At 36.5% G+C, this 27,818-nt stretch overlaps 1 protein-coding gene across 2 annotated transcripts in view; it reads left to right on the plus strand.

Annotated features, from left to right (window-relative positions):
- The window catches only part of PIK3CB (phosphatidylinositol-4,5-bisphosphate 3-kinase catalytic subunit beta), a 134,259-nt gene extending 110,562 nt beyond the window's left edge, over positions 1-23,697 (plus strand). For both annotated transcript variants that reach the window (XM_037061186.1, XM_037061187.1), the window contains 6 exons: positions 815-893; positions 15,448-15,615; positions 16,623-16,746; positions 20,467-20,612; positions 21,738-21,870; positions 22,246-23,697. In XM_037061186.1, the coding sequence (XP_036917081.1) occupies positions 815-893; positions 15,448-15,615; positions 16,623-16,746; positions 20,467-20,612; positions 21,738-21,870; positions 22,246-22,383 (788 nt within the window). In that variant the 3' untranslated portion in view covers positions 22,384-23,697. The remainder of the gene's footprint in view (positions 1-814; positions 894-15,447; positions 15,616-16,622; positions 16,747-20,466; positions 20,613-21,737; positions 21,871-22,245) is intronic.
- Positions 23,698-27,818: the final 4,121 nt, after the last annotated feature.

A 27,818-nucleotide genomic window follows, 5' to 3' on the forward strand; every position in this document is an offset into this window, starting at 1 on the left:
CATATTTTTGTATTTTAAAATATCTAACGGACCCACACTGTATAAAGGAAATGGCTCTGAAGTAATCACATCAACCACAGGGTCGTCATTGAGTGCTACTAGTTATTAGTTATGTGACTGCAGGCAAGTCATGCAAACTTCATTGAGCTTCAGATTCTTCGTGTCCATGAGTATTATAAAATGTATGTGTTGGGGTTATTAAAATGAATTGAGTGAGATAACAGGTAAATGTGCTTAACATAATATGTGCTTAGAACTATTTTTAAAGGAACTTGTAGTATTCTGCTGGTGTTTAATATCACTTGAGCATATGAATGTCATTAGGTAAAAAGTACTACTTTCACAGCCTCTGATAACTTTAAAATTACCCGTGGACATTATAAATAAAATAAAATATTACTGTTTTACAAAGCCATCATGCAATTATTATTTATGTAATTCTGAAGAACTTCCTGTACATCCCTAAAATTAAAAAAAGGAAAAAATTAGTGTGAATTGTGTGGATGCTTTAATACAGCATTATTGTGTTATAACTGTATTACAGCATCCATACAATTCGTATAGTAGCTTATACATGGTAAACATTAAGAATAGTTTTACACTTAATTTTTGAAATAGTGTTGCAGGGACATTCTAACCAACAAACCTAATATTTGACATAGTGAATATGATCAATATTAAAATTTTGGTGAAGATAGCACAGCATTTGTCAATGGTTTTAGTTACTTCTGGCTGGAAATAGCTGATCTTAAATTAATGTTAGCAGTCATAAAATGGGAAGCATTTGTAATAATGCAAGGTTTTTCCCCCTTAGATTTACGACAGGATATGCTAACACTCCAAATGCTGCGCTTGATGGATTTACTCTGGAAAGAAGCCGGTTTGGATCTTCGGTGAGGTTTCTGATGAATTGTTTTTACCTCATATTATATTCTTTCCATAGCAAAATTGCAAAAACTTGTTGATTCGTTCCCTCCTGTTATTAATTTTTTATAATGAAATCTGTATAGCATTTTACAGTTTACAGTGTACTCTCAAATACACAACTTAACTTAAACCTCATCAGGTGTAAAACTATCCATGTGATGGTAAATTCAGGAAAAAGGAAAATGTTTACTTCCATGTGGGCCTGGACAGACAGCAAGAGTCACATTCTAACCTCTATGGTTTTGAAGTTGCTCTCAGGAAGGATTCACTGGTGGTTATGAGAGTGACAAGGACAGAGAAAAGATTGCTCATCTCCTTAGCCTAATAACATCGACTTCTCTGCCTTCCTGATGGTAAAGAGTCTAGGTGGACTTTGAGGGTTTTTAGCTTGCCACCATTATTAGGGGTAGACAAGAAAGGAATAAACAAGACAGGTTTACGGCAACAGACAAAAGGAAACATAATGGACTTTAAAAGTTTAATTTCCAGCTATTCTACGGTAAAGAACTGATGAAGGTAATTGCAACAAAATGTTGGCATAGTTACATAAAAATACAAGACTTGTATGTCAGCCAAGAAAATTAAGTCAGCCCTCACATTGCACATGATATCATAACAAACAGGATAAGAGATAGTAATCCTAAATATTTAAAGAGCTCATAAAACTATATGGGAAAAATGTGAAAAGGCTATCTATACAAGATAAAAATAAGTAAATTAATAATTATGTGAATACTGTTAGTTCCAATGTAAAAGTACAGATTCAGGAACAATTGGATGTCACTGATATCATAGCAAAGATTTTTGTTAAACGATACCCTGTATCCAATATTTCCAGAACTTACTTTAAAATTAGAAATGTGGGCAGAGATTTATGTACAAAGTTATTTATTCTTGCTTTATTTACAGATTTAAAAATTGGACCACCCTTTTAAAATTACCTCATTTATTAATTTTTAGTAGTTTTTTTAATTGTATTTTTTCTGTTACCATTTATCTCCTTTATATCTTCTTCCATCTCCATCCATCCCCTTCCTCAAAGCAATCACCACACTGTTGTTCATGTCCATGAGATCGTTTTCTCTTTTTGCTCCATCCTTGCACTCCCCAACCATCCCCCAAAGCTGTCAGCCTGCTCTCTATGAGTCTGTCTCTCTTTTGTTTGTTAATTTGGTTTGTTCATTAGATTCCTCATACGAGTGAAATGTGTGGTATTTGTGTCTCTGACTGGCTTATTTCACCTAGGATAATGTTCTCCAGGTCCATCCACACTATTAAAAAGGGTAAAATTTTCTTTTTTACTGCTGAGAAGTATTATATTGTGTAAATGTATCATAGCTGTTTTATCTGCTCATCTACTGATGAACACTTGGGCTAAACATTTGCTCAGTAGTAGAATAAGGGTTTAAAAATTATGAGCTTCTTCAATATGACCAAATATCTCAGATATTTTTAAAATATTGTTTATAGAGAATTGCTTACAATTTGGCACAAGTGCTTACTTTCAAATATCAAATGAAATAAATATGCAAAAGTACTATTATAAAATTATTTCAGCCATGTTAAAAAGTCAGATAGCTGACAGAATCTAAAACGGTAACAGTCATTTCTAGGTTATGGGATTAAAGATTATTTCCTTCCCCCATCCTCTCCCCATCCCATACACCTTTGTGTGTCTGTTTCTCTACTTTTCTACAGTGGTAAAAAAACATTTTTTTCCTCTTTCAATCAAGGAGGAAAAAAAACATTAAGCATATTTCATGATATAATATAGGTTCATAGAGTTTTTAAACTGTTCAAATGCTAGTTAATTATGTTAACTTTTATCATTTATCTAATTCTTTATATTTTGTTTATTTTAAAGCATTATCATTTCTTCTTTTAGATTTTATTTACTTATTTTCAGAGAGGGGGGAAGGGAGAGAGAAAGAGAAGGAGCAAAACATTAATGTGTGGTTGCTTCTTACGTGCCCCCAAATGGGGACCTGGCCTGCAACCCAGGCATGTGCCCTGACTAGGAATCAGACTGGCAACCCTTTGCTTCACAGGCCAGCACTCAGTCCACTAAGCCACACCAGCCAGGGTTGTATGTTTTGAATTTTATAAATAGATGCCATCATATTGTATGTAACTTCTGCAGTTCACTTTTTTCTCACCTTTTTCTGAGTTTTACAAAGATTAATATGGGAGGTTCTAAATTATTTTCACTTCTCTATTAATGCTTTGAATAAATATAAATTTATCCACTCCCCTATTAATACCTGTTGTGTTCACCCCCCTACCCCTACCCTCCCAAAGCCCTATAGCTTACACACTTCTAAATATATTTCTGTTTATGTATTGTAGAGTCTTTTATATAGCCAGAAATGGAATTGCAGTATCATAAGGCATGTGTATTTTCAACTTTACCTTCCTAAAAGGTAGTAACAGTGTTATGTTAGCACCCAGAAATATCTCCTTGTACTTATGTTTTTTAAATCTAATGGATATAACATGGTATCTCATAGAATTTTAATTTTCATTCCTTTATGAGTAGTTAGGGTTAGTATATTTTCAGTATTTTATTAGTATTGTGTTTCTCTGCTATAAATTACCTAGGTTCATTTAAGGTCTGTGCTTTTTGTTATATTATTTTTTAAAGATCCTTCCCCATACAGTTATCTTTTTAGAATTGATTTGAGGGAGAGAAGCATCTTAAGTTGATTTGAGAGAGAGAGAGAGAGAAAGCCAAGAAAATTAAGTCAGCCCTCACATTGCACATGATATCATAACAAACAGGATAAGAGATAGTAATCCTAAATATTTAAAGAGCTCATAAAACTTATTTTTTCTCTACAGAAAACTTTTGCATAAAAGTTTCACTTATTTATGCATTCATTGACTAATTCTTGTATCTCCCCTGACTGGATATTGAACCTTGATGTATTAGAATGATGCTCTAAACAATTGAGCTACCCACTCAGGACTACAATTATCTTAGAGATATATTTTAAAAATTAAATTTATTGGGTTGACATTGGTTAATAACATTATGTAAGTTTCAAGTGTACAGTCCTCTGATATATCATCTGAGTGTATATTGCATTGTGTGCTTACCACCCCAAATCTAGTCTCCTCACTTTGATCCACTTTACCCTCTTTTTTTAAAATTAATTAATTTTTAAAAAATATATTTTATTGATTATGCCATTATAGTTGTCCTATTTCCACCCCTTCATTCCCCTCCATTCTGCACACCCCCTCCCCCACCATTCCCCCCTTTCATTTATGTCCATGTGTCTCAAGTTCTTTAGATTCTATATTTCCCATACTATTCTTGCCCTGCTCCCTATTTTCTGCCTACCGTCTATGCTACTTATTCTCTGTACCTTCTCCCCCCCTTATCCTCCTCCCAGTCCCCTGTTGCTAACCCTCCATGTGATCTCCATTTCTGTGGTTCTGTTCCTGTTCTAGTTGTTTGCTTAGTTTGTTTTTGTTTTAGGTATGGTTGTTAATGATTGTGTGTTTGCTGTCGTTTTACTGTACATATTTTTTATCTTCTTTTTCTTAGATAAGTCCCTTTAACATTTCATATAATAAGGGCTTGGTGATGATGAACTCCTTGAACTTGACCTTATCTGAGAAGCACTTTATCTGCCCTTCCATTCTAAATGAAAGCTTTGCTGGATAGAACAATCTTGGATGGAGGTCTTTGCCTTTCATGACTTGGAATACTTCTTTCCAACCCCTTCTTGCCTGTAAGGTCTCTTTTGAGAAATCCGCTGATAGTCTGATGGGAACTCCTTTGTAGGTGACTGTCCCCTTATCTCTTGCTGCTTCTAGGATTCTCTCCTTCATTTTAACCCTGGGTAATGTAATTATGATATGCCTTGAGTGTTCCTTCTTGGGTCCAACTTCTTTGGGATTCTCTGAGCTTCCTGGACTTCCTGGAAGTCTATTTCCTTTGCCAGATTGGGGAAGTTCTCCTTTGCTGTTTTTCATATATAAGCTTTCCACTTGTCGCTGTTCCTCTTCCCCTTCTGGTACCCCTATAATTCAGATGTTGGAACATTTAAAGATGTCCTGGAGGTTCCTAAGCCTCTCCTCATTTTTTTTGAATTCTTGTTTCTTCATTCTTTTCTGTTTGGTCATTTCTTTCTTTCTTCTGGTCCACTCCTTTGATTTGAGTCTCAGATTCCTTTCCATCACTATTGGTTTCCTGTGCATCTCCCTTCATTTCAATTAGTTTAGCCTTCATTTGTTCCTCTAATTTGTGACTAAAATCAACCAGTTCTGTGAGCATCCTGATCACCAGTGTTTTGAACTGTGCATCTGATAGGTTGGTGATCTCTTGGTCACTTAGAATTATTGGCTTTGAGCTGTTCTTGAGCCATAATGTTTTGGTCTGTTCATACCTGTTATGTGTGAGGGGCAGAGCCTTAGGTGTTCACCAGGGTGGGGCAACCCTGTGGCTGGGTTGCGACGCTGTATGTGGGGGCAGGGTCAGAGAAGGGCAATGGCGTTTGCTTCTCTCTCTCTTGGACTTCGGTCCCTTCTGCTGCTTTCCATAAGCAAACCGGGCTCCCCAGGTGCCGGCTCCGGGGTGTGTGGGCTTGTGCACCCTCTAGGACCCTGTGTGTCTCTCCAACAAACTCTCTGTGAGCCTGGGAGCTTCTCCCGGCACTTCGACCCCCCAAATTTTTCCAATTGGTGCTTTTAGGCTTGAATTCATGGCGCTGGGGCCCTGGTTTATGCTGTCTGTCTCTCTGCTCACTCCTTTGCCTGGTTTATCTGCGTGCGAATGTGTGACCATGGTCAGCCAGCTGCCCTGCGCCCTCACTGGGTCCGCCTGTTGCCATCCCACACCTGGGATCTGCCCACCGCTGCCTGTGCTCCTGGGTCAGTCCAGCCGATTTTTCCTGCCAGACCCCCGCTCCACCAGTCACTGACTCTGCCCCTCTTACCAGTCAGGATGAATAGTTCATTGTCGGACTTCCGTACAGTTCAATTTTCTGCGTTTTGGCTGTGTTTTTGTTATTAAAACTTTGTTGTCTTTATTATTTTTTTTTATTTAAAGATTTTATTTATTTATTTATCTTTAGAGGGGAAGGGGAGAGAGAGAGAGAGACATCAATGTATGGTTGCCTTTTGTGCGTCCCCTGCTGGTAATTAGCCTGCAAGGAACCGGCCTGCAACCCAGGCATGTGCCCCGACTGGGAATCGAACCGCGATCGTCTTGTTCGCAGGCTCGCGCTCAATCCACTGAGCTACACCAGCCAGGGCCAAAACTTTGTTGTCTTTAAACTTGGTTGTGCGAAGAGGCACAGTTTTTCCACCTACACCTCTGTCTTGGCCGGAAGTGCCCACTTTACCTCTTTATCCTCCCCCAGCTTCCTTCTTTTCTGGTAACCCCACACTGTCATCTGTGTCTGTGAGTTTTTTTGTCCATTTGTTGCATCCTGTTTTATATCCCACATAAGAGTGAAATCATACAGGTCTCATCCTATTCTGTCCATGTATTTCACATAGCATGATACTACTCTCAAAGATCCATCCATGTTGTTGCTAATGGCAGTATTTCATCCTTTCTTATGGCTGAGTATATTCCATGTTACTTATGTATCATATCTTTAAAGATACTCTTATATTTTCTTTTTTGCAAATTTTAAACTTTGTGTGCTTTCCCTCTTCTGCTCTCTCAGCCAAAGTATGGTCCTGTTGTTCATTTTTGAGTCTATGTGTTTTTGACTACTTATTTTCCTTAATGGTTATTGGACTCTCCAGATTTTTTCCCCTCTTGAGTTAGTTTTGAGGCTAAGAACTGTCCAGTTTATCAATATTTTCAAATTTATTACCATATACTTTTATAACATCCTCATAATTTTAAAATCTCTGCTATATTTTTTTGCACATGTAAAGTCTTTAAATGCATTGTTTTTTCTGTATTAGTCATTTTTTAATTTTATTTTTTAATTACAGTTTACATTCAATATTATTTTGTGATAGTTTCAGGTGTACAGCATAGTGGTTAAACAATACTTTAAAAGTGTTCCCCAGATATTTTCAGTACCTACCTGGCACCACACATAGTTGTTAGAGTGTTACTGACTGTATTTCTTCTTTTCGTTAAATTACATCTTATTGATTATGCTGTTACATTTGTCCCAATTTTTCCCTACCGTAGTGGCTGCACCAACTTGAATTCTCATCAGCAGTGCACAAGGGTTCCCTTTTCTCCACATCCTCACCAACATTTGTTTATTGATTTATTGATGATAGCCATTTGTACAGGTGCAAGGTAGTATTTCATTGTGGTGTTAATTTGTATTTCTTTGATGATTAGTGACTGTGCATCTTTTCATATGTTTATTGGCCATCTGTATGTCATTGTTATTGATCTTATTAGAGGTTTACTTAGTATTGTAAAAGAATGGTTTCTTGTTTTATGCTTTCCCTTTTATCAGCTATTAATTCTATGTCTTCCTTCCTTTTACTTGTGTTTATTCTGCTGTTTTGATTTATTTTGGTGAAGTAATTTCCATTTTTTATACATATAATTAAAACAGTATGTTTTCTGTACCTGTTGCCTTAACTGCATCCTCCAGGTTTAAAATGTACTTTCATATTACATCAAACTGTATAAAATTCAATTTTAAATGTTTTATAATTTTCATTTTTATTTCTTCAGCTCTTGGACTGGTTTAAATTATTTTAAATTCTAAATACATTCAATGTTTTTCCTGTCTTATGATTTCTAATTTTATTACATTATTCTCAGATTATGTTGTCTGTATACTGTAACTCATACTTCTTAAGAGTTTCCTTAGGCTTTATATATATGTCCAGTTCTTCTAAATATTCTATTTGTGATTGAAAAGATTCTAGATGCTGTAATTATTAGTTATAAGGTCATAAATTGGTCTGTTCTCTTAAATTTAATTGTGTTCAAGTCTATATTCTTATTAAGTTTATTTGTCACTTCAGAAGTATGTTAAAAACCTTCCTTTATAATCAGCATTTGTCAGTTTTCTCATTGTGGAATTTGAATTTCCCTAATAACTAATTATGTTGGTCAGCTTTTCATTGTGCTGTTGATCATCTGTGCATGTTCTTTGGAGAAATATCTATCTACTCAAGTCCTTTGTTCATTTTTGAATTAGGTTATTTGTCTTTTAGTTTTTGAGTTAGAATTTTAAAAATATTTTAGATACTGTACCCCATTAGATAAATTATTTGCAAATATTTTCTTTTACTTTGTTGGTTGTCTGTTTACTTTCTTGATAGTGTCCTTTGAAGCACAAAGTATTTACTTCTGATGAGGTCCAATTTATCTATTATTTCTTTGGTTACTTTTGGTTTTGATGCTTGGTCTAAGAAACCATAGTCTACTCCATTGTTGTGAAGACTTACACCTGGGTTTTCTTCTAAAAGTTTCATATCTTTAACCCTTGTAATGGAGGTTAAAGGTATGAAAAATTAATTCATTTTTAGTTAATATATTTATATGGTAGGTAGCAGGAGTCCAATTTTGTTTATTTAAATTAGGACATCCAGTTATCTCAGCAACATTTGTTGAAAAGACTATTCTTTCTGAATTGAATTATCGTGGTATTCTTGTCAAATACAAGTTGACTAAATTCCAGGATTATTTTCTGGACTTTAAATTTTATTTCATTGATTTTCATGTCTGTGTTTATCACAGACTTGACTGCTATGGCTTTTTAGTAAGTTTTGAAACTGGAAAATGTGAGTTCTCTAACTTTTGTTCTTTCTCTGTTTTTATTTATCTGGGAATTTCCTAATTTCTCTTTTCTGTTTGAAGAGTAGTTTTATACCCATATGGTAAGTGTGGGGGTATTGGAATAGGTTATGATAGAATACAACTGAGCTTCAGCCATTTTCTTTAGTAACACTCCCCAGATTGCCAGAAGCCCGTTCTCGTATTTTTCCATATTACTGAAATAGTTGATTCTGACAGTTGGTTTGTTTTTGTTTTGTTTTGTTTTTTTTTTTTTTGGCCAGTGTTCTTGTTGCTTTTATGGAAGAGTAGATTTTCAGAGGTCCTTAACTACCTGTTTTTGCTGGCATCAGTTGGTTATATAACTCTAAAAAAAATCTAAATTGACAGCTGCTTTCTTTGGAAAACTTGAAAACATTCTTTTGTATTCTGACTTATGTTTTAATTTTTAAAAGTCTACTGTCAGTTTACATAATGTCTTTTTAAAAAATCCTACTGCAAAAAACATAATTTCTTTGCCTTTGGTTTCTGTTTTACTAGAATTTGTGTGTGGGTTTCTTTTTATTTATTTTTCTTTGCTCATTGTATCTTTGCAATCAAAGAAAATCTCACCTTTAAATTTCTACAAAATGTGTATCAGTATTCATTAACATCACAATTCTCCCACTCTCATTATTCTGCAATTTCAAGAGATGCATGTTGCACTTTCCTGTTCTGTCTTGCCTGTCTTTACCTGTCTTTTCTATCTCCCATCTGTTTATCTTTATGTTTATCTGTTTAACATTCTATGTAGTTTCTTTTATTCTGTCTTCCAGTTCACTGACTATCTCTTCAACATTGTTTAATTTCTTGTGTACTCAGTGTAGTTCTGTTTATTCAATGACTATTGTAGGAGCTATATTTGATTTTGTTTTTGTAAGCCTGTTATTTTTAAAAAATATTATACTTTTTAAAGTATATCTTATTGATTATGCTATTACAGTTTTCCCATTTTTTTCCTCTACATAATCCCCCTCTGCCCTGTACCCCTCCCTCCAGCATTCCCCTCCTTAGTTCATGTCCATGGGTTGTACATATCAGTTCTTTTGCCTCTCCATTTCCTATACTATTCTAAACCTCCCCCTGTCTTTGTACCTACAGTTTATGCTTCTTATTCCCTCTACCATTCTTCCCATTTTCTCCTTTCCCCCACTGATAACCATCCATGTGATCTCCATTTCTGTGATTCTGTTCCTGTTCTAGTTATTTGCTTTGTGGGATTTTTTTTAAGGTTCAGTTGTTGATAGTTGTAAGTTTGTTATCATTTTACTGTTCATAGTTTTGATCATTTTCTTTTCCTTAGATAAGCCCCTTTAACATTTCATATACTAAGGGTAAACTTGTTGCAGTACTGTTAAGGTAGAAAGAACAATTTGCTATGGGTGTTGTTCTTTTCATGAGATACAAGATATGACTGGAATAAAGAAGAGGGATTATGGTTCATCTCTGTAAAGGACCTTTTGAGCACCGTAAATGATAGTGTTTGTCTTTTAAATTAAGAGGAATTTTACAAATGTATAGTAGTTTTGAATAGGTAGCAATTTTTTTGGTCAGCCCCTGTAAGAAATACTGCATAGATAAGATGACTGGGTGATTGTGAGAAACTCCATCCGAGGTACATTATCCCAGAGGGATCTGGGCTGGCTTTTTTTGTATATAAAGTTTTATTGACACATAGCCACAAAACTATTTGTTTGCATATAGTCTGTGACCAGTTTTATGCTGTAAACTGCAGAATTGAGTAATGACCTAATAGTCTGAAGTGCCTGAAATATTTACTATGTGGCTTATTCCAGCAGAAGTTTTACAGACCATTCCGTAAAAGTAAACCCTGATAAAAATGTTTTTACTTGACTTATACTATAAAAAAACTGGTCAAACTTTCCATGCTTAGGCTAATAACTCATTGATTCTTTTCAAGGTTAGCATGTAAACTACACACTGGTCTCCTTTTGCTAAGAGCAGATTCAGGTTATATGATGAGTCTTATTCAGTTATGTGTGTAAATGGTTGAGCTAAAGACTTTGCCCTTAGTTTCAAAAGTAAAATTGAAAACCTAAACTAAATTCTTTTCTCTTAGTTTTGACTTTATATTCTATTAAAATATAAAGCACATTTATCATCATATGAAGTTCATTGTGACCTCAGGCAAAGGGAGGCAGCCACATGTGGGAGTGCTAGAAATAAACCTGGTGTCTGTCTTATGGGAAGCAGTATGTGGCTAATGAGAAAAAGGAACTTGCCTGTCTAGTGAGATCTTTGCTGACTTTTTGTACTCTGACCCCATGTTTAAAAAAATATGCAGAACTTTAATTCTTTTGAGTTCATTTTTAAACAAGTACCTTTTTCTCACCAAACATTTTTTTACTGTTTCTATAAATATATGTGCTCCAGTGTTCCTATTGTGTTTGTTTTTCTTTTGGCCAGCTGTTCAGGTTAAACTGGGTCACATAGCACACACTCTCTTAAGTTCAATCTAAAATTTAATGTACCTTCTCTATACAGTACTATTTTGATCACAATATTTTAGTACTTGTAACAGTGCCATTTTAGCATGAATCAAAGTGCAAATTTCTCAGTTTCATTTTCCCTGATGTCTCAAAATGCTCTTTGGGCATCTTTCATTTCCAATTAGAACATTTGTAAGGCATCAATATGTTAGAACATCCTGACCTTCTTTGCTTAACAAATAATAAGCAGTTAGTCTTTCCTGTCAAGTCCAATATGTTTTCTACTGTCTGGCCTTTGTTAGAGTTGACAGTCCTCCACACTGCCGCCCCCCCCCCCCACACCCATACCCATAAAGACACGTGACATTAAATTTTGGACAGTTGTCTTCATTGTGATTTACATCTAAGTTGCTCTAATTGAGTTTACTTTGCTTTTAAGAGAGCTACACAGCAGTACTTGAATGACGCTGGTATTGGTAGTCTCAGAAGGATGAAGAAGATGGAATTAAAGCAGTCATTAGGAAAAGTTGTTTTATTTTCCTTCTCTAGGGGCAATGGGCTAAGGTACCATGCAGACGTGGGTCAATGTGTCAGAGTCAAGGCCAAAGAAAACTTTCTACATAACTATTCAGAGTAGGGATATGGAGCTGCCTCCCACTGTAAAATTTACTTTATATTTTAATTCTTGCTTTGGTGGAAAAGTAGCAAATTACTCCTTGGGTCAGAGAGTCTGAGAAAGGAAGGTAAACATTACCAATTGTTGTCATGCCTTTATAAGAAGTGTAGACATTCAGTGCAAAGGAGGCCCATGTCAGATGGTCAGGGTTTGCCCCCAGCTTGACTTCTGTCAAACTGTCTTCAGATGGGAATGTTTTTTCCTTCCCATTGTGAGTGCTCTATCCTCAAGACACTGAATGCTTTCATCATTGCCTGCTTTTGAAGAGGAAGTTGTTGGACTTTTGCCCAGTTGGGCTGCAAGTGGGGTAGGAGGAGATGCAGGAAAGTGAGCCAAAGTGCACTTTAATTGGGCAGTGTTTACTTCACATGTGTGTGTCATGATAAGGATAAAGGGTATTGGTAAAAACTTTTCGTGTACTGTAACTACTTTTCTTATTGAGAGGTGCATTCTTAAAAGGAGAAATAAATTAATAGTGAGATGTAAAGCAGTCTGTTGGTGTATCAGATAGCCAATATGTACTTTGACAACTCTGCTCTTAACTTTATTTTGCTAGAAGTAGGAAAATGCTTAGAGAGGCATGAATTAGTTAAATTGTTCATTGGAAGGAAATTTAAGAACTACTTAATAAAACTCCCCACTTTTATTTGATTGTTACATGCACTAACTCCCTTACATTCTCTCTCTGTGTGTCCTTTTTTCTTTCTCTTTCATAAAGTCCTCCAAGAGTTTTTTTCATTGCATTTAAGGGGAACGACAAAAGTTTTTAGATTGCCTGAAGAACACTGCCTGGTCTTTCCAACACTGTTTCTTCTCCTCACCTTGCTTTTGTGCTCCCCTCCTACTCTCCTCACAGGGACCTTACTAAACACTTGGCACGTTCTTGTGGCACTTCTCACATGTAGTACATTGTGCCTTTGTGGTTTCTCTCAATGAGAGGCTGGTTATTTGCTCATTTCTGTATCACCAGCAGCTAATACAGTTCTTGGCACATATCTGCACCCGAATACTTACGGAATTCATGAATTCCACCCATTGCATTTTCTGTAGTTACCCAACTTTTATTAGAACTTTCCAAGGTATCTCATTCCATTTTGGAATTGTTCTAGTGAGAATACAGTTTTTAGAAAACAGAAGAAAATGTTTGCAACCAGAATGAGAAAAGGATATTATTAATATACAGGGGTGGACAAAAATTGGTTTACAGTTGTATGTGAAACAGAGTTAGTAAAGTTATTGTAATAGTGATAACCTGCACTTCTTTTCTCATAGGAACAACTGTAAACCTGATTCGTAAAGGAAATTCTTCTTAAAATGGCTAAAGAGATCTGAGAAAGTTTTAGGTTTTACTAGGGATAATAGAAGTGCATATTAAAACAAAATGCTACCTATCAACTTGGCAAAAACTGCTTTGCACCAGAAGCAGCCTTAGAGGCTTCTTTTATATTCAGTGACACTGGTGCCTTTGAGGTTAAAAATTTAGTTTTAGGGCCACACAGACATAGTTGTAAGCATTGGATCTTTTACGTAGTTAGATGTATGACTTTTTGCAAGTTTTTTGTTTCTCATTTCTAAAATTGGCAGCTTACTTTATAGGGATTTTGTTATTAAACTTGTTTATTCATTCAAAATTTTTTACTGAGCACTAGTCATCAGAGAAATGCAAATTAAAACCACAGTGAGCTATTACTTCATGCCTGCCAGACTACCATCAATAAATCAACAAACAAGTGCTGGAGAGGGTGTGGAGAAAAGGGAACCCTTGTGCACTGTTGGTGGGAATGCAGACTGGTGTAGCCTCTGTGGAAAACAGTATGGAGTTTCCTCAAAAAATTAAAAATGGAACTTCTTTTGACCCAGAGATCCCACTTCCAGAAATATGTCCTAAGAATCCTGAAGCACCTGTTTCAAAGAATATATGCACCTCTATGTTCATGGTACTGTTACTTACAATAGCCAAGCTCTGGAAACAGCCCAAGTGCCCACCAGTAGATGGAGGGATAAAAAAGCTGTAGTACATTTACACAGTGGAATACTACACTACCATAAAAAGAGTGAAATCTTACCTTTTTCCACAGTACAGATGGACCTGGAGATTATTATGCTAAGTGAAATAAGGTAGTCAGAGAAACACAAATACCATATGATCTCACTTACATGTGGAATCTAATGTACAAAATAAACTGACAGACAAAATAGAAACAGAAACATGGATACATGGAATAGACTGACAGCTGTCAGAGGAAGGGAGGGGGATGGACTGGATGAAAGAAACTGAAGGGATTAACCAAAGAACAAGCATAACCCATAGACACAGAGAACAATGTGCTGATGGCCCGAGGGAAGTTGGAGTAAGGGCTGGGTAGGGGTGGGTGAGTAAGGGGAAATGAAGATATCTATAAGTGTCAACAGTAAAAAATAAAGTTTAAAAGTATTTATTGAGTGCCTGCTTTGTGCCAGGCACATTCTCAGGCACTGAGGATACAGTATTGAACAGAGTGTCCCTGCCTGATGTAACTCTCACCCTAATGGTGGAGACAGACAATAAACTAATAAATACAATGTACAGGGTATTGGGTAATGTCGAGGACTATAGAGGAAAATGAAGCAGGGAAGAGATAGCAAGTACTATGTCACAGATAGTATGTTGCTATTTTTTAATAGCATGATCTGGGAATTTTTCACTGAGATGGTAACATATCAGCAAAGATTTCCATAAGACAGGGGAGTAAGCCATGTAAATGTCTTGTGGAAGAATGATCCAGGCAGAGAGAGTATTTTACCTGATATGTTTGAATAGCAGGAAAGCCAGTGTTATCTGAACAAAGTGAGCAAGGAGAGGATACTAGGAGAGGTGAAGAAGAAGTAGATTGAAGGCCTTGTGAGTTATGACAACCATATTGGCTTTCACTTTGAGATGGGAAGCCTTGCAGATTATTTCAATCAGGAGAGTGACATAATATGAGTATCTGTTAGATGGATTATGTCGCTGTTGCATCTAAAACAAACTCTGATGTGGAAACCAGGAGTAATTAGGAAACTGTTGAATTATTAAGGATTGATGGTTATTTGGACCAGGGTGGTAGCAGAAGGAATGGTGGAGGCAGAGAAGTACTTGGACTCTATGCATATTTAAGATAGGTAAGTGTCGGGCCTGAGAGAAAGAGTCAAAGATGGCCTTACAGTTGTGTGCTTGAACACATAGAAGGATGGAGTTGCCATTAACTAAACTAATATGGAGTACATATCCTGCTATGTATTACCTGGTAGGTGCTCCATTAAGGGTTGTTCCCTTCCCCAATATGTAGAGTAAAAATGAAAGACTTTTCTTGTATCTAATGTGCTTCTGTCCACCTATACACACATAGAGTATTTCACCAGAATAATTAGATAACATTATGTATTTAGCTGGCATATTGGAACTCTAGTAAATTACTCCATCTGTTGGCCAAGAGATTTACTTCCTAACAGAAGGTAGAGCTCTTATTTTTCCACATGATAATAATATAGTAATAGCAAGGGTATCAATAGTAATAAAACATTTTTTAAAAAATCAAAGAAAAAACTTACTCTTAATATTTACTTTAATGGATAATATAGACATGTGACTCCTTATGCCAATTTTTTTTCCCTTTCAGGATGTTGCCTTATGGCTGTTTAGCCACAGGAGATCGCTCTGGCCTCATTGAAGTTGTGAGCACCTCTGAGACAATTGCTGACATTCAGCTCAACAGTAGCAATGTGGCTGCTGCTGCAGCCTTCAATAAAGATGCCCTTTTGAACTGGCTTAAAGAATATAATTCTGGGTTAGTTTATTTTGTTTGATTATTATTTTTTCTGAACAAACAGTCAAATAACTGTTCTCCCAGTTAGGATCATCAGTGTCCTAGAGGAAATATTACTGTTATTTGTTGTTGCTTCATTTCAGGTTAGATCAAAATGACATATAGGCCTTCCTAAAGTCTTACAGATGATTAGCACTGAATTATACTTTATCTAGATCTTAAATTCCAAAGCTTAGATATTTTAAAAATAACATAAGTTTTTGTTTAAGTGCATCAACTTCTGTAATTATGTGAATGTATGAGCTTAAGTGAGTTCTCAGTAGATTTTTACAGAAGTAAATGAATAGTGATCTCTCCACACTAAAAAATGAAGTGCTTGGATTTGTGTTTTTTATGGATATTATGTTGGAAAAGCCCTAATATTTAGGAAATTAAGGATTATCACAGTGAGGAGTAAACATTCTGCAAGTATTTTTGACTAAAGATTTCAAAGTCAGACTTAAATTTTATTATTGGCAAAGTCAGAGGACTTGTATGTATCAGTTTACAAATTTCTATCTTGTCTCTATTGGGTCTGTATTACTCACTTCTAGTTTAAATCAGTGACATGAATGATTGGAACTGCAAAACTTAACTCTTAAATATGGAATTCTTAGGTCTTAGGTCAAAACTAACCAAAATGTTCCAAAGCCCCAGCATTACCCAGCAAAGCTAATGGGCTCCTCTCATTTCTATGCGTATGAACTTACCTTCATCTGCTCTGAAACATGACCCCAGGACACAGCAATTTGAATGGCTGAGGTCCAGTTGTTTTAGGGCTTTCAGTCAGCCTGCTCACTCCTCTCTGCCCTTCTCCCTGTGACGATATGCTCACTCTCTTGGCTGACCCAGCATGTTCTGCTCATATGTTTTTGGCAGCTCTGTGTTGCAGTTCTCCCAATTACAGAGGAAGCAAGTATGAACTGGGTCTTATCTCACACGTCTGGAGGCTGAAGACCTTTGTTGCTTCTATTTTTTCTCTTGTTCAGGGATGACCTGGACCGAGCCATTGAAGAGTTTACCTTGTCCTGTGCTGGCTACTGTGTAGCTTCTTATGTCCTTGGGATTGGTGACAGACACAGTGACAACATCATGGTAAAAAAAAACGGCCAGGTGAGCTGTTCCCCAGGCTAAAGTAATACTTACTTATGTGTCACACAATCTCTTATGAAACTCAGGCAGATTCTTTAATTCTTGGAGTCATGTGTTTGTCTTTGTTTGATTTCCCACTCCTCATTTCACATACCATCTACTTCATATGGCCATTGATTTGTTTGCTTAAAGTTAGGTGAAGAGAATTTATTTAAATGTTTAAAAAATTATTGTGGTTATTTAAAAAGTGACTTTTTCAATGTAAGAAATTGTATTTTGGACACATATGTACTTAAGAGTAGAAGGAACAGATGATGTATAGAATGTATTCATTTTAAATAAGATAACCAGTGATTAAAAAGAAAAAAGTTGGGATGAACCCTGCTTGAGCCATTTTCTCTTTTAGAACATCAAATATACATGGGAGTAGGGAGAAATGGAGTATGAGTAACAACATTTTGGGGTAGCTGGGGAAGTAGATCAGATTATTTATGAAGAAGCTGTTTTTAGATGAAGAATTTTTTTTATATTTCCAAGTGACTTATGTTTTCTTGTTAATTCTTTTATAGTAAACAAAAATGAGATATTTGGGATAATTTTTTTAGTTTTGCCACTTTTGGAATTTCCTGCCACAAGAGGCACATTCCAGAATGAAAATCTTTAGGTCCCTGTGTGAAATCTGGCTGTAGGTGGGAACCAGAATTTATACCTTCTGAGAGATTTAGGTAGTTCTGCTTTGGGCTCTGACAGTTCAACTTTGTGTTCACACTTAAAAGGATTCCCTCGGATTTTTGGTGAATCAGATTGAACACAGGTTTTTCTTTATTCTTTCTGACACCCTTCTAATATATCTTAAGGAATAAGAAATGTGTGAATCCAAGTAGTCAAAAATAATAGAAGAAGAGGTCCCAGTAGGTAAAAGACATCAGCAATTTGGGGATGATAGCACGATGAAAAACTGGCAATGACTTATAGCATAGCTGAGGAAAATTGAAACCTGAATACTTTTAGAGGGCTTTGTCAGTCTGAATAAAGCTTTGGAACCAGGTGCACAAGGTACTGCAGAGGTATAGGTGGGAATAGGATTGATTGGTAGTTTATATGCAGAGCAATTACGTGCTCATGTCTCCTTCCCACTTCCAAGATGGAGATAGAGTTATCTCTGAAGAAATTGATTCTTCTGACTCAGGCATTCTACAGAAGCTGAGGGAAAGGTGCAATATTAAAAACGGGGATGAAGTGAAAGTTGGCATACTAAATGATACAGTCCACACCCACTTTGGCTTGCTTTGCTCCGAGAACACTAGCAACCAGGTGTGTACATCCCCACTCTCAGCAGGAGTCCTGATTCTTTTTAAGAGAATGTGATTGATTCCAACAAAAAGACCAACAGATCCTGACATTTAAGATTCCCCCCAGTCATTTTGCAAGAAATTCCACGAGTCAATACTCCTACCATGTACATAGAATTTTCATTCAGCTTTTTAGTGATTCATTGTTAAACATGAATGGTTAACCAAGAATTAGCAGAAATTTGAGGAAGCCTCTAACATGAAAAATAGAGATCAAAGCAAAAAGGGCGAAAAAAACCTGGGGAAACAAATAACTGCAGTAAAAGGATGATGATTAATAAATCAAAACCAAAGAAACAGTACATCTGTGAAGTAATAATAGGATGATTTTTAAAAAAACAGAAAATAGAATTCTTAGAAATTAAAAGAAGGGACAAATAAAAAGTTAAAATAGAATTAGTATAATCTAAAGATTAGCTAATATTTATTGAACTTTTAACTTTGGAAGGCACAGTTCTAAGTTCTTTAGTTAACTTCTTCAATCCTCAGGACAACCTTGCAGAATAAATGATAGGGTATTCACCATTCACCAGTGAGAAAATTGAGGCAACAGACATACCAGGATTTACATCCTGGTCATTTTGCACAGATTCTGTTTTTTTAGCCACCATGCTCTGTATCGCCCCTTAATATCCCAAGAAAACCAAAACTATCTGATAAGTAAATTGAAGGAGGAATGAATATCCAGTAATAATAGCAAATTAGTCTAGGGAGGTCCACCATCACCATAATAGGAGTTCCAGAAAGAAGTAACAAGGGAAGGAACTTCCCCAGCAAATAATATTAAAAATTTTCGAAAGCCTGATGTTCATGAATATCTAGTCAATAGAACACAAAAGTTCCCTTATAATGGATGAAAAGAGCCTCACTAAGGCCCCTCACCATGACATTTCATTGCATCAGGCATAAAGAGACAGTGTTAAAACCTTCCCAGAGACCCAGCAGGCCACATACTTGGAGCCAGAAAGACTTTGCTTCTCAATAACAACATTGGAAGCTAGCCTTCATAATTTTGACAAAAAATGATCTCTAACCTAGAATTCTAGTCAAACTATGAATGAAGTACAAAGGTGGAATAAAGAGATTTCCAAACATACAGGATCTCAAAAGCTGTATCTCCTCTGCATCTATTCTGGTAGTCTAAGGAGGCTCTGTCCTACCAGAATAGGACAGCCACCAAAACAAGGGGATAAACCAGTAGTTCTTAACTGGGGTGCTTTTGCCCTCAGGAGACATTGGTCAATAGTTGAAGATATTTCTGGTTGTAATAACTGGGGAAGTGGCATTCTACTGGCATCTAGTAGTTAGAGGCTAAGAATGCTTCTAAACATCTTATAGTGTACAGGATAGACCCTCATAACATAGAATTATTGGGCCCAAAATGTCAGTAGTGCCAGTATTTAAAAACCCTGGTCTAAACCGTAAGAGAATATGATAAAGGACTTGGAAAACAGGGACTTCAAATGGGACAAGAGTTAGAGGGAGAGCCCAGGGTGGTGGTTGTACAGCAGCCCTAGATTACCTGTCTAGGTGGGAAAATGTTTCGAAGATGATTTTTAGATTTTTAAGAAGATTTGGGGAATAGTTAATGATAGGGTCATAGAGCCCAAATCCACCCCCCCCAAAAAAAAAAGAAAGAAAAGAAAGGTTTTGTTGAGGAAAAAAGTGAACAACAACAAAAAAGAAATGTAGTCCTAGTATACCACTACCACTTGGCTTAGATTTGAAATGTATTTACGTAGTTGAATGATAAAAACATTGAATGTTGATTTGACCAGACATTAAGATATAATGTGCCATGTTGTATGGTATGACATTAGCCCAAGAGTACTAAATCTTTATCTTTCATGATAAAAACAGTAATCTGAAATTAGGAAGTGAAAAATAAATGTGAACATACCATTTAGAAAAATGGCAGCAGATACCAGGAAAAATACATGAAACGGTTGGGAGACATTATTGCTCAAGGTAGCAGCGCTTATGTGATGAGTGAGCTGGTGGAGCAAGAATATCCTGTTTTTGTTATGTTTCTATGTGTAGAAGTATTGAGTATATATTAGAACTATTCAATATATCATATATATTTCTATATATAGAAATAGTTCTGTGTATAGAACTATTTTATTTTTTAAAACATTAGACATGTTTATTATTTGGATGTATTATTCATTTTAAAGATTTGCCTTTTCCGCTGTATCAGGGTTTTTGTTGAATATAAAAGACCTCTGAATGTATTAGATGTGCTTTCTTCCCAAGTGGCCCAGAAAGAGAGAAGGGCTCAGCGAATGGGGGTGCAGTGCTTGGGGACCTAGGACTGCTGAGATCTGGACTTTCTGTTTTCAGAACCCATCAGAAAAATGAGGGTAATTAAATCCCATTTGTTTTCCAGCTCTTCCACATTGATTTTGGACATATTCTTGGAAATTTTAAATCTAAGTTTGGTATTAAAAGGGAGCGGGTGCCTTTTATTCTTACCTATGATTTCATTCATGTGATTCAACAAGGAAAAACAGGAAACACGGAAAAGTTCGGTCGGTGAGTATTGCCCTCATGTCAAGGGTCTGCACACCTAATGTTTTCTTGTCTGACTTGCATTTCTTTGCAGAGGAATATTTAGGTTTGGGGGATATTCAGTCTGCTACTGGGGTTTTGGTGAGAATTTGCCTTTTAGATCCATGTTGTAATTCATATATACTCAGAGAAGAGAAACTAGAAATTTGAAGTAAATTACTGTGTTTCATTCCAATAGTATGAAATACCACCTTTTACCTGTCTTAGAAAACTATCTGAAACTGTTAAAAACATTTGCTAGTGAGTTGCTGAGAACAGGCATTTTGCTGTCATTCAGCGTAGAGTACAGTAAGGGAGCCAGGGCTCACAGACAGGCTTTGTAATCTCTGATCTATTCCTTGCTCCTTATATGTTTCCAGACACTTTACTTGTTTTCCTTTGTTTCTTCATTTCTTTTAAGTGGATGGATGCAGTTTAATATTTTTGTTCATCTTAAAATGAGGACAAAAATACTTAAATTTCAGGGCTATTATGGTAGAGGTATGTTATATGATATAACCAATTCATATAATAGTCTTACCAAATAAATGCTGTTGCCATTTCTGGTCCTGCTTGGGTTTCTACAGAATATACCTCTGGGTTCATTTTTTCCTTTGGCAAAATTAGACTTGGATGATCCTCTTGAATGACCATCTTGAAGAGAAGAGAGAAGGGTGATGACAGGGAGGCGCAGTGCAAAAGCATTGATACTGATTTAGGGGACATTAAAGAAATTCACCTCTAGCGTCAGACCACAAATCTAGAGTCCAGAAGAAGTATGTTCAGACATCCTCATGAATTATAATTATCACTTGTTTTAGAATCATTCTTATTTGCCTCATAAAATTTAAAAGCCTATATTGCCTTTTATTATAGAGTTTCTCTTTAGTCTTTTTTTTTGAAAAAGAGATGTATGATTTTTGAGAGCTTGATTTATTTTGTGTAAATTTTATTCCTGGAACAATTTTCAAAGAAGTCAAACATTTGGTTCAGTAGAAAATGTTCAGCTTTTGTGGAAAGTCTAGATATGTCTCTCTTATTTTCTTTTATGAAATTTTCTGTCTCCTCTCTGACATTACATGTTCTTGTAATTTGTGACATCAACTAAAGTTTCCGCCAGTGTTGTGAGGATGCATACCTGATTTTACGACGGCACGGGAACCTCTTCATCACTCTCTTTGCCTTGATGTTAACTGCAGGGCTTCCTGAGCTCACATCAGTCAAGGATATACAGTATCTTAAGGTACAAACCCCTTTGTGTATCAGCTCAACTGTACCTGCCTCTTTCATGCATTCAAATGTTCAAAAAGGGACTGGAACAGTCCTTTTCTGTGAGACCGTTCTTACCCAGGAGTGGTAGTGGCAAATGCTTGAGTAGCTGTCTTGCAGTAGTAATAAATTCATTTCATTTTCAAAATCCCTCCGGCAGGGGGTCATATTATCACCCTACTTGGATATTTATTCTCCCAACTGCAAATGGCATTTAAATAAAAATATGAGGCACACTTCTTCACCTTGGTTAGGGTGGCATGACCAAGTAAGCGCCCTGTGGACTTGGACATTTGCACATCACTTGGGAGGAAGAATAAAATCAAATTTTTTTCCCTTTCATTTTTAGGACTCTCTGGCCTTAGGAAAGAGTGAAGATGAAGCACTCAAGCAGTTTAAGCAAAAATTTGATGAGGCACTCAGGGAAAGCTGGACTACTAAAGTGAACTGGATGGCCCACACAGTTCGGAAAGACTACAGATCTTAATGATGAACCTTTTTGCTTCTAATGCATTTGTTGGTTTCATTTCATTTTCATTTTGCACTTGCACTAAGTTGAACATGACCCTGCCAGAGATGTTATAAAGGGAATGAAATTCTGAATCTCAGTTAAATTAAGAACAAGGCATCCCACAGAACCTAATCTGAACAATCCCCGATGACCACCCTCTGCTTTTTGAATGCTTCCAAGATTTGTCACAAAAACTGTCAACATTATGGATAATCATTTCCCTGCTGACTTTGCACGCCAAGGAATGCTACTAGAGAATGTTTTTTGTCTTTCTGACTTTTTTTCCCCTGTTATTTGGTACTTTTCCAGAAAGGTGTAAATACTTTTTTTTTTGAATTGTGACCAAGTGTTATCACCTAGCCGACTTACTCACATCTGGGGACGGTGGCTGTTCTTAATTTCCAAATTAGTCATCTTCCTTTTTAAATTGTATAAGCTACAAGTTATATAATTTGAAATTGTGATTATTTTTCAAAGGAAATCTTTTAAACCCATGGAAACATTAATTCTTTTGTTGATATTTATCTACCGTGATAGCATCATTCCAACCAGACTTGCTGAAAATATATTTGCTGCATATATATTTATAAAATTCCTAGCGGAAGTTCTATATAAGAAGATGTATCTTTGGTTTTCTTCAGCCTCTGTTTTACGAAAAGCAGAGCATTTTCTTCAGTTACTTTTCAGTTAATTATATGATCCAGTTCTTCCAACTGCTTCTGTAATGAGGCACATATTAATACAGTTTTTACACGGCATCTATGAAAGAGTTCACTTCATAGAGCATAATACTTGAGCAAATGTACCCAAGACAGAAAGCAAATGAAAAGGAAACTATTTATGGAATAAACTCTAGGCCTAAAACTCAGTATTTTAGTAAAATGCCAGCTGTTAGTGTATTTATTAAAACTTATAATAATGTGATTTTTTAAAAGGATATTAGTTCAGATTGAAATGGTTTTGCGCCATGTGGAATTCTTTAATTTATTTGTTGAGGTACCATATATTTAGGGTGCTAGATGGCAAATAATGTTAATATGTGCAATAGGAACTACTGGTTTGAATGTGTAAATGGATGCTCTTTCTGAGTACTGGCAACATCCAGCAAAACTACTGCTTTTTCTCCAAAGACTATTGGGATCTCTCAGTCCTCATGACATGGGAAAGAGAACTGAGTATTTGCCCTGTGACTGAATTTTCTATAGGAACTTCATTAAAGATTGTTTAATTTTGTTGTCTTCCTTAATGTTCTCAAATAAACGGGCGAGCTGGTTTCGGCTGCTCTTGGGATGTGTGGGCCTCTTCTGTATGGCAGCACAGGCGTTTGGACCTTGGTGCTGGGACTCTCGAAGAAATGCCGAAGACAAACTAACCTAAGGAACTGTGAGGCACGCAGTCTCCTTGACTTCACTCCTTGCTTCCCAGTCCCTAAGGCAAGAGGGTACCCTCATCAAGTTTTCATATCTTTGGGAGTTACCCTTAAGTCTGGGAGAATGCCTCTTCGGTTAACTTGGTCTCCAAGCCAAGGCCAGACTATACCACTTTTGGTGTTCTCTCTTCCGTGGGGTGCAGATGCTCAGAGCAGGCCAGCTTCTTGGAAATAACTCAGCTGAGGGTGGTGGTTGACCTCTCAACATTCCCAGGGCTGGTCTAGATTCATTGAGAGTTCCAGGAATTGGACTAGAAGGATGGTTTGTTCAGTGAGTTTTGTCTGGTATCAGTCCATCATTATATACCCCATCTTGCAGGTCAGGGGTTTTGGAAAGTAATGAGCATTGCCAGGCAGAAGTGGGTACTACTGTTTCCAGAGGGGCCTCCTGAGTCCATAGGGAACCTTTATAATTATATATGTTAAATTAGTGAATACGAGCGTCTTTAAGAGCCAGGAAGGGAAATGAACCTCCCCAGACAGTACCAGACCTGAGTTCGGAATGCTCTTTTCATACACTCTCCCCCACTCCTGAACTGTAGGCCCTCTAAAGATGCCAGGAGTAGCTGCTGAGGACCACTAGCAGGTGCTCCTAGATACTTGCTGAATTGCCTGTCTGGTTCTCAGGGGCTCCCCTGAGCCAGAGAGGAGGAGGTGGAAGGCAGAGGATAAGCAGCTTCTGGGATGGGTTGGGGTCTGAACTGCAGGATGAGCTAGCTTCTTGCATGGGAGCTGGTTACTCAGTGGCTTGGTTCTAAGTGCTCTCTGGTCAACATTGAATCTTAAACATTTAGCTCCCTCTCTTTTTGATACTTTCCCAATTTTTCCCAAAACAGTTTTAGAAACCCTATACATTTCCATAGTTGGAGACAGCATCTATATCTATCTACCCAGGTCTGGGAACACAAAGAATGACTTTGTTGGACAAGTAATTCCTGAGTATCCACCTCATGTCTGTAGACAGACCCTGAGCTTTAGAGGCCAATATTTGCTATCCAGCTCTGCCTCTGATCCTTGAGTAAAGTATTTATTTTATTATTTCTCAGGGTCTGAGCTTCCTAGTTTGTAAAATGGGACTGATGATAATTGCTCCTCACTTTGGTGGAGTGGGGAGAGGCCAGTGTAGGGCTGTGAATGGGAACTGTCAGCACCAGACCTCAGCCAGGCGGCCTGTAATGTGAGGTCACTCTTCTTCAGTCGGTGAAAAATTGGTCCTTGGGTTGGAAAGCAGAAAGGTACCATGCCATGTGGCCCTGACAACTGGGGGTGAGCAGCTCTTAGGAGGAGGCAGGGGCTGGGGTTTTTTGGAGGAGTAGACCTCTGAACTAAGTCTTCAAGGACAGATAGCAAGAAGGTACAGCATATGTAAAGGTCTGTAATTGAGAAAAAAGCAGGGTTCATGGTCGGTAACACACTCAACAATCACTTCTTTCCATCTGCCTCTTCCTCCATTCCGGAATGCTGTGCCTCTTCTCAGGGATTCAGGATCTAAACATCAGTCATGGATTTTCTCCTTTGTGAAATGCCTCCTTCAGGCTTTTGTGCATTTATTTATTTGGTTACATGTTACTTTGGTTTTGGGGGGTTTTTTTGATTTGAGGATGGATTTAAAATTTTTTTTTGTTGTGTGAAATTCTATGTATATTTTGTATACAAGCCCTTTGTCAGTCGTATGTGTTGGAAATTTCTACTCATTGTGTGACTTTCTCTTAAAAGTTTCTTCTAATCTTAATGTCACGTTTACCATGATTTCCTTTTATGGTTAATATTTCTTGTGTAGTATTTAAGAAATCTTTCTGTACCCCAAGGTAGGTAGTAGTCTCTCCTGGATTATCCTAAAAGCTTAATTTTTTTTTTTTACCTATTCCATTTAGATTTACAATCTACTTGGATTGCTTTTTTAATATAGTGTGAAGTGAGAGCCAAATTTTGATTTTTCCCATGCGGGCACCAAGTTGTCCCAGTGTCTTATTGGGAAAATAATCCTTCCCCACTGTTCTGTAGAGCCGCCTTTGTCATAAACCAAGTGTCCATATATGCATGAGTCTGGATGCTAGAAGATACCCAGTAGATTTCATCTCCCTAGTTTTATTTTATTGTCAAACTCATATATACCATTAAGTGTGCTAGGCACACATCTAAACTATATGTATTTATTCCCTATAACAATCTTATTTAATAGGTACAATTGTTCTCCCCCACTTTACAGATGAGAAAACTGAGGCACAGAAGGTTCAGTAATTTGTCTAAAGTAAAAGCCAGTATTCAAATCCAGGGAGTCTATCTTGAGTGTCCATGTTCTTTACTCACAATTATTGACGATGCCTTCATATATATTTAGAATCTGCCTGTTGAGATTCACAGAAAGAAACCTATGGAAATTTCAAATGGGGTTGAATTAAATGATAGAGTAGGCTAAGGCAAATTGACATCTTCAGAATGTAGACTCTCCCAATTTATGACAACATAGTATGATTTATAGTTTTCTATGTATAGTCTTGTATATTTTATTTTAAATGTCCTTGTTGCTAATATATAGCAGTAGTTCTCAAAGAGCGGTCTCCTGGCTAGGAGCATGGGCATCACTTGGAAACTGATTGTAAGTGCAAATTCTTGAGCCCCACACCAGACCCACTTACTGAATCAGAAACTCTGCAGATGGAATCCAACAACATGTGTTTTAATAGAAGTTTAAAGTTCCAGATCAATCAATAGAAATACAATTGATGTTGTATTGGCAGATGCACCGAACATTCTTACTAATCCTATTGGTAGAAATTGTTTTGATTTTTGTATATATCATCTACAAATAATCGTAGCTTCTTTCTGTTTCAACATTTTTCTTTTTCTTGCCCTTCTGCACTGGCTAGGAATTCCAATAAAAGGTTGAATAGAGGCAATATTCAACTTTTTACTGATCTCAAAGGAAAAGTTTTCAACAGTAAGTATGGTGTTTGTGCTACAACGTGGATCTTTTACCAATTTAAGGGAGCAAACTTCAGTTTCCATGGGACTTTTTTAAAAAAATTGTGAACGGGAGCTTCTGGATTGGTGAACTCATGCATGTACCGGCTGTTGGGCTGGTACCCTAACTCCACAGGCAGCAGCAGCTGCTGCGCTCAGGTCCCACCCAGACCTTTTCCTATGGACCTCTTCATCAGTATGTTCATTTGTAACCTTTATAATATCCCCCATAATAAACTGGTAATAGTATGCTAAAAAAATTGTGACAAGATGTCAAATTTTATCAAATTATTTTTCTTCTCTATTTTACTAAGATGATCATATGGTTTTTCTCATTTGCTGAGTTATATTGATATGCAAGTAGTAAATCAAGTTTACATTCCAGGAATGAGCAACATGATTGTGATGTATTATCTTTCTTTATATATTGCTGAGTTTGATTGCCAATATTTCATTTGAGATTTTTGCATCTATATTCATCATTAGGATTGGTCCTTTTCTTTAAAGGTCTGTGTCAGGTTTTGCTATCAAGGTTTTGTGACCTTGTAACACAAGTAATGTTGACATCATTTATTACTTGAAAGTTTGGTAGAATTTTGTGAGTGATCTTATGTTTGATGTTTTCTTTGAGATACGCATAGAATTTCTTTAATAGCTAGAGGACTATTCAGATTTTTATATCTTCTTGTTCATATTAATGAGTTCTAATTTTCTAGGAATGTGTCCACTGCAACTACATTTTCAAATTTATTTTTATAAATCATGTGTTAAGAGTTTATTAATGTTGCAGGATTGAAAGTGGTATCTTTCACTCTTGGTATTGATTAGTGCCTTCTTTATTTTCTTTAGTCTCTCTAGAGGTTTTCCAATTACACTGGTCTTTAAAAGAATCAGCTCTTGGCTTTTTTGATCTTTTGTTGTTTGTTTTCTATTCTCCTTTTATCCTTATCTCATTCCTTCTACTTTATTTGTATTTATTTTGCTGTTATTCCTCCCCTCCAATTGTATAAGATGTTTG

The sequence above is a fragment of the Sturnira hondurensis genome, unplaced genomic scaffold, assembly GCF_014824575.4.
Source record: "Sturnira hondurensis isolate 20B ecotype Veracruz unplaced genomic scaffold, ASM1482457v3 Scaffold0013299, whole genome shotgun sequence".
Classification (NCBI taxonomy): Eukaryota; Metazoa; Chordata; class Mammalia; order Chiroptera; family Phyllostomidae; genus Sturnira; species Sturnira hondurensis.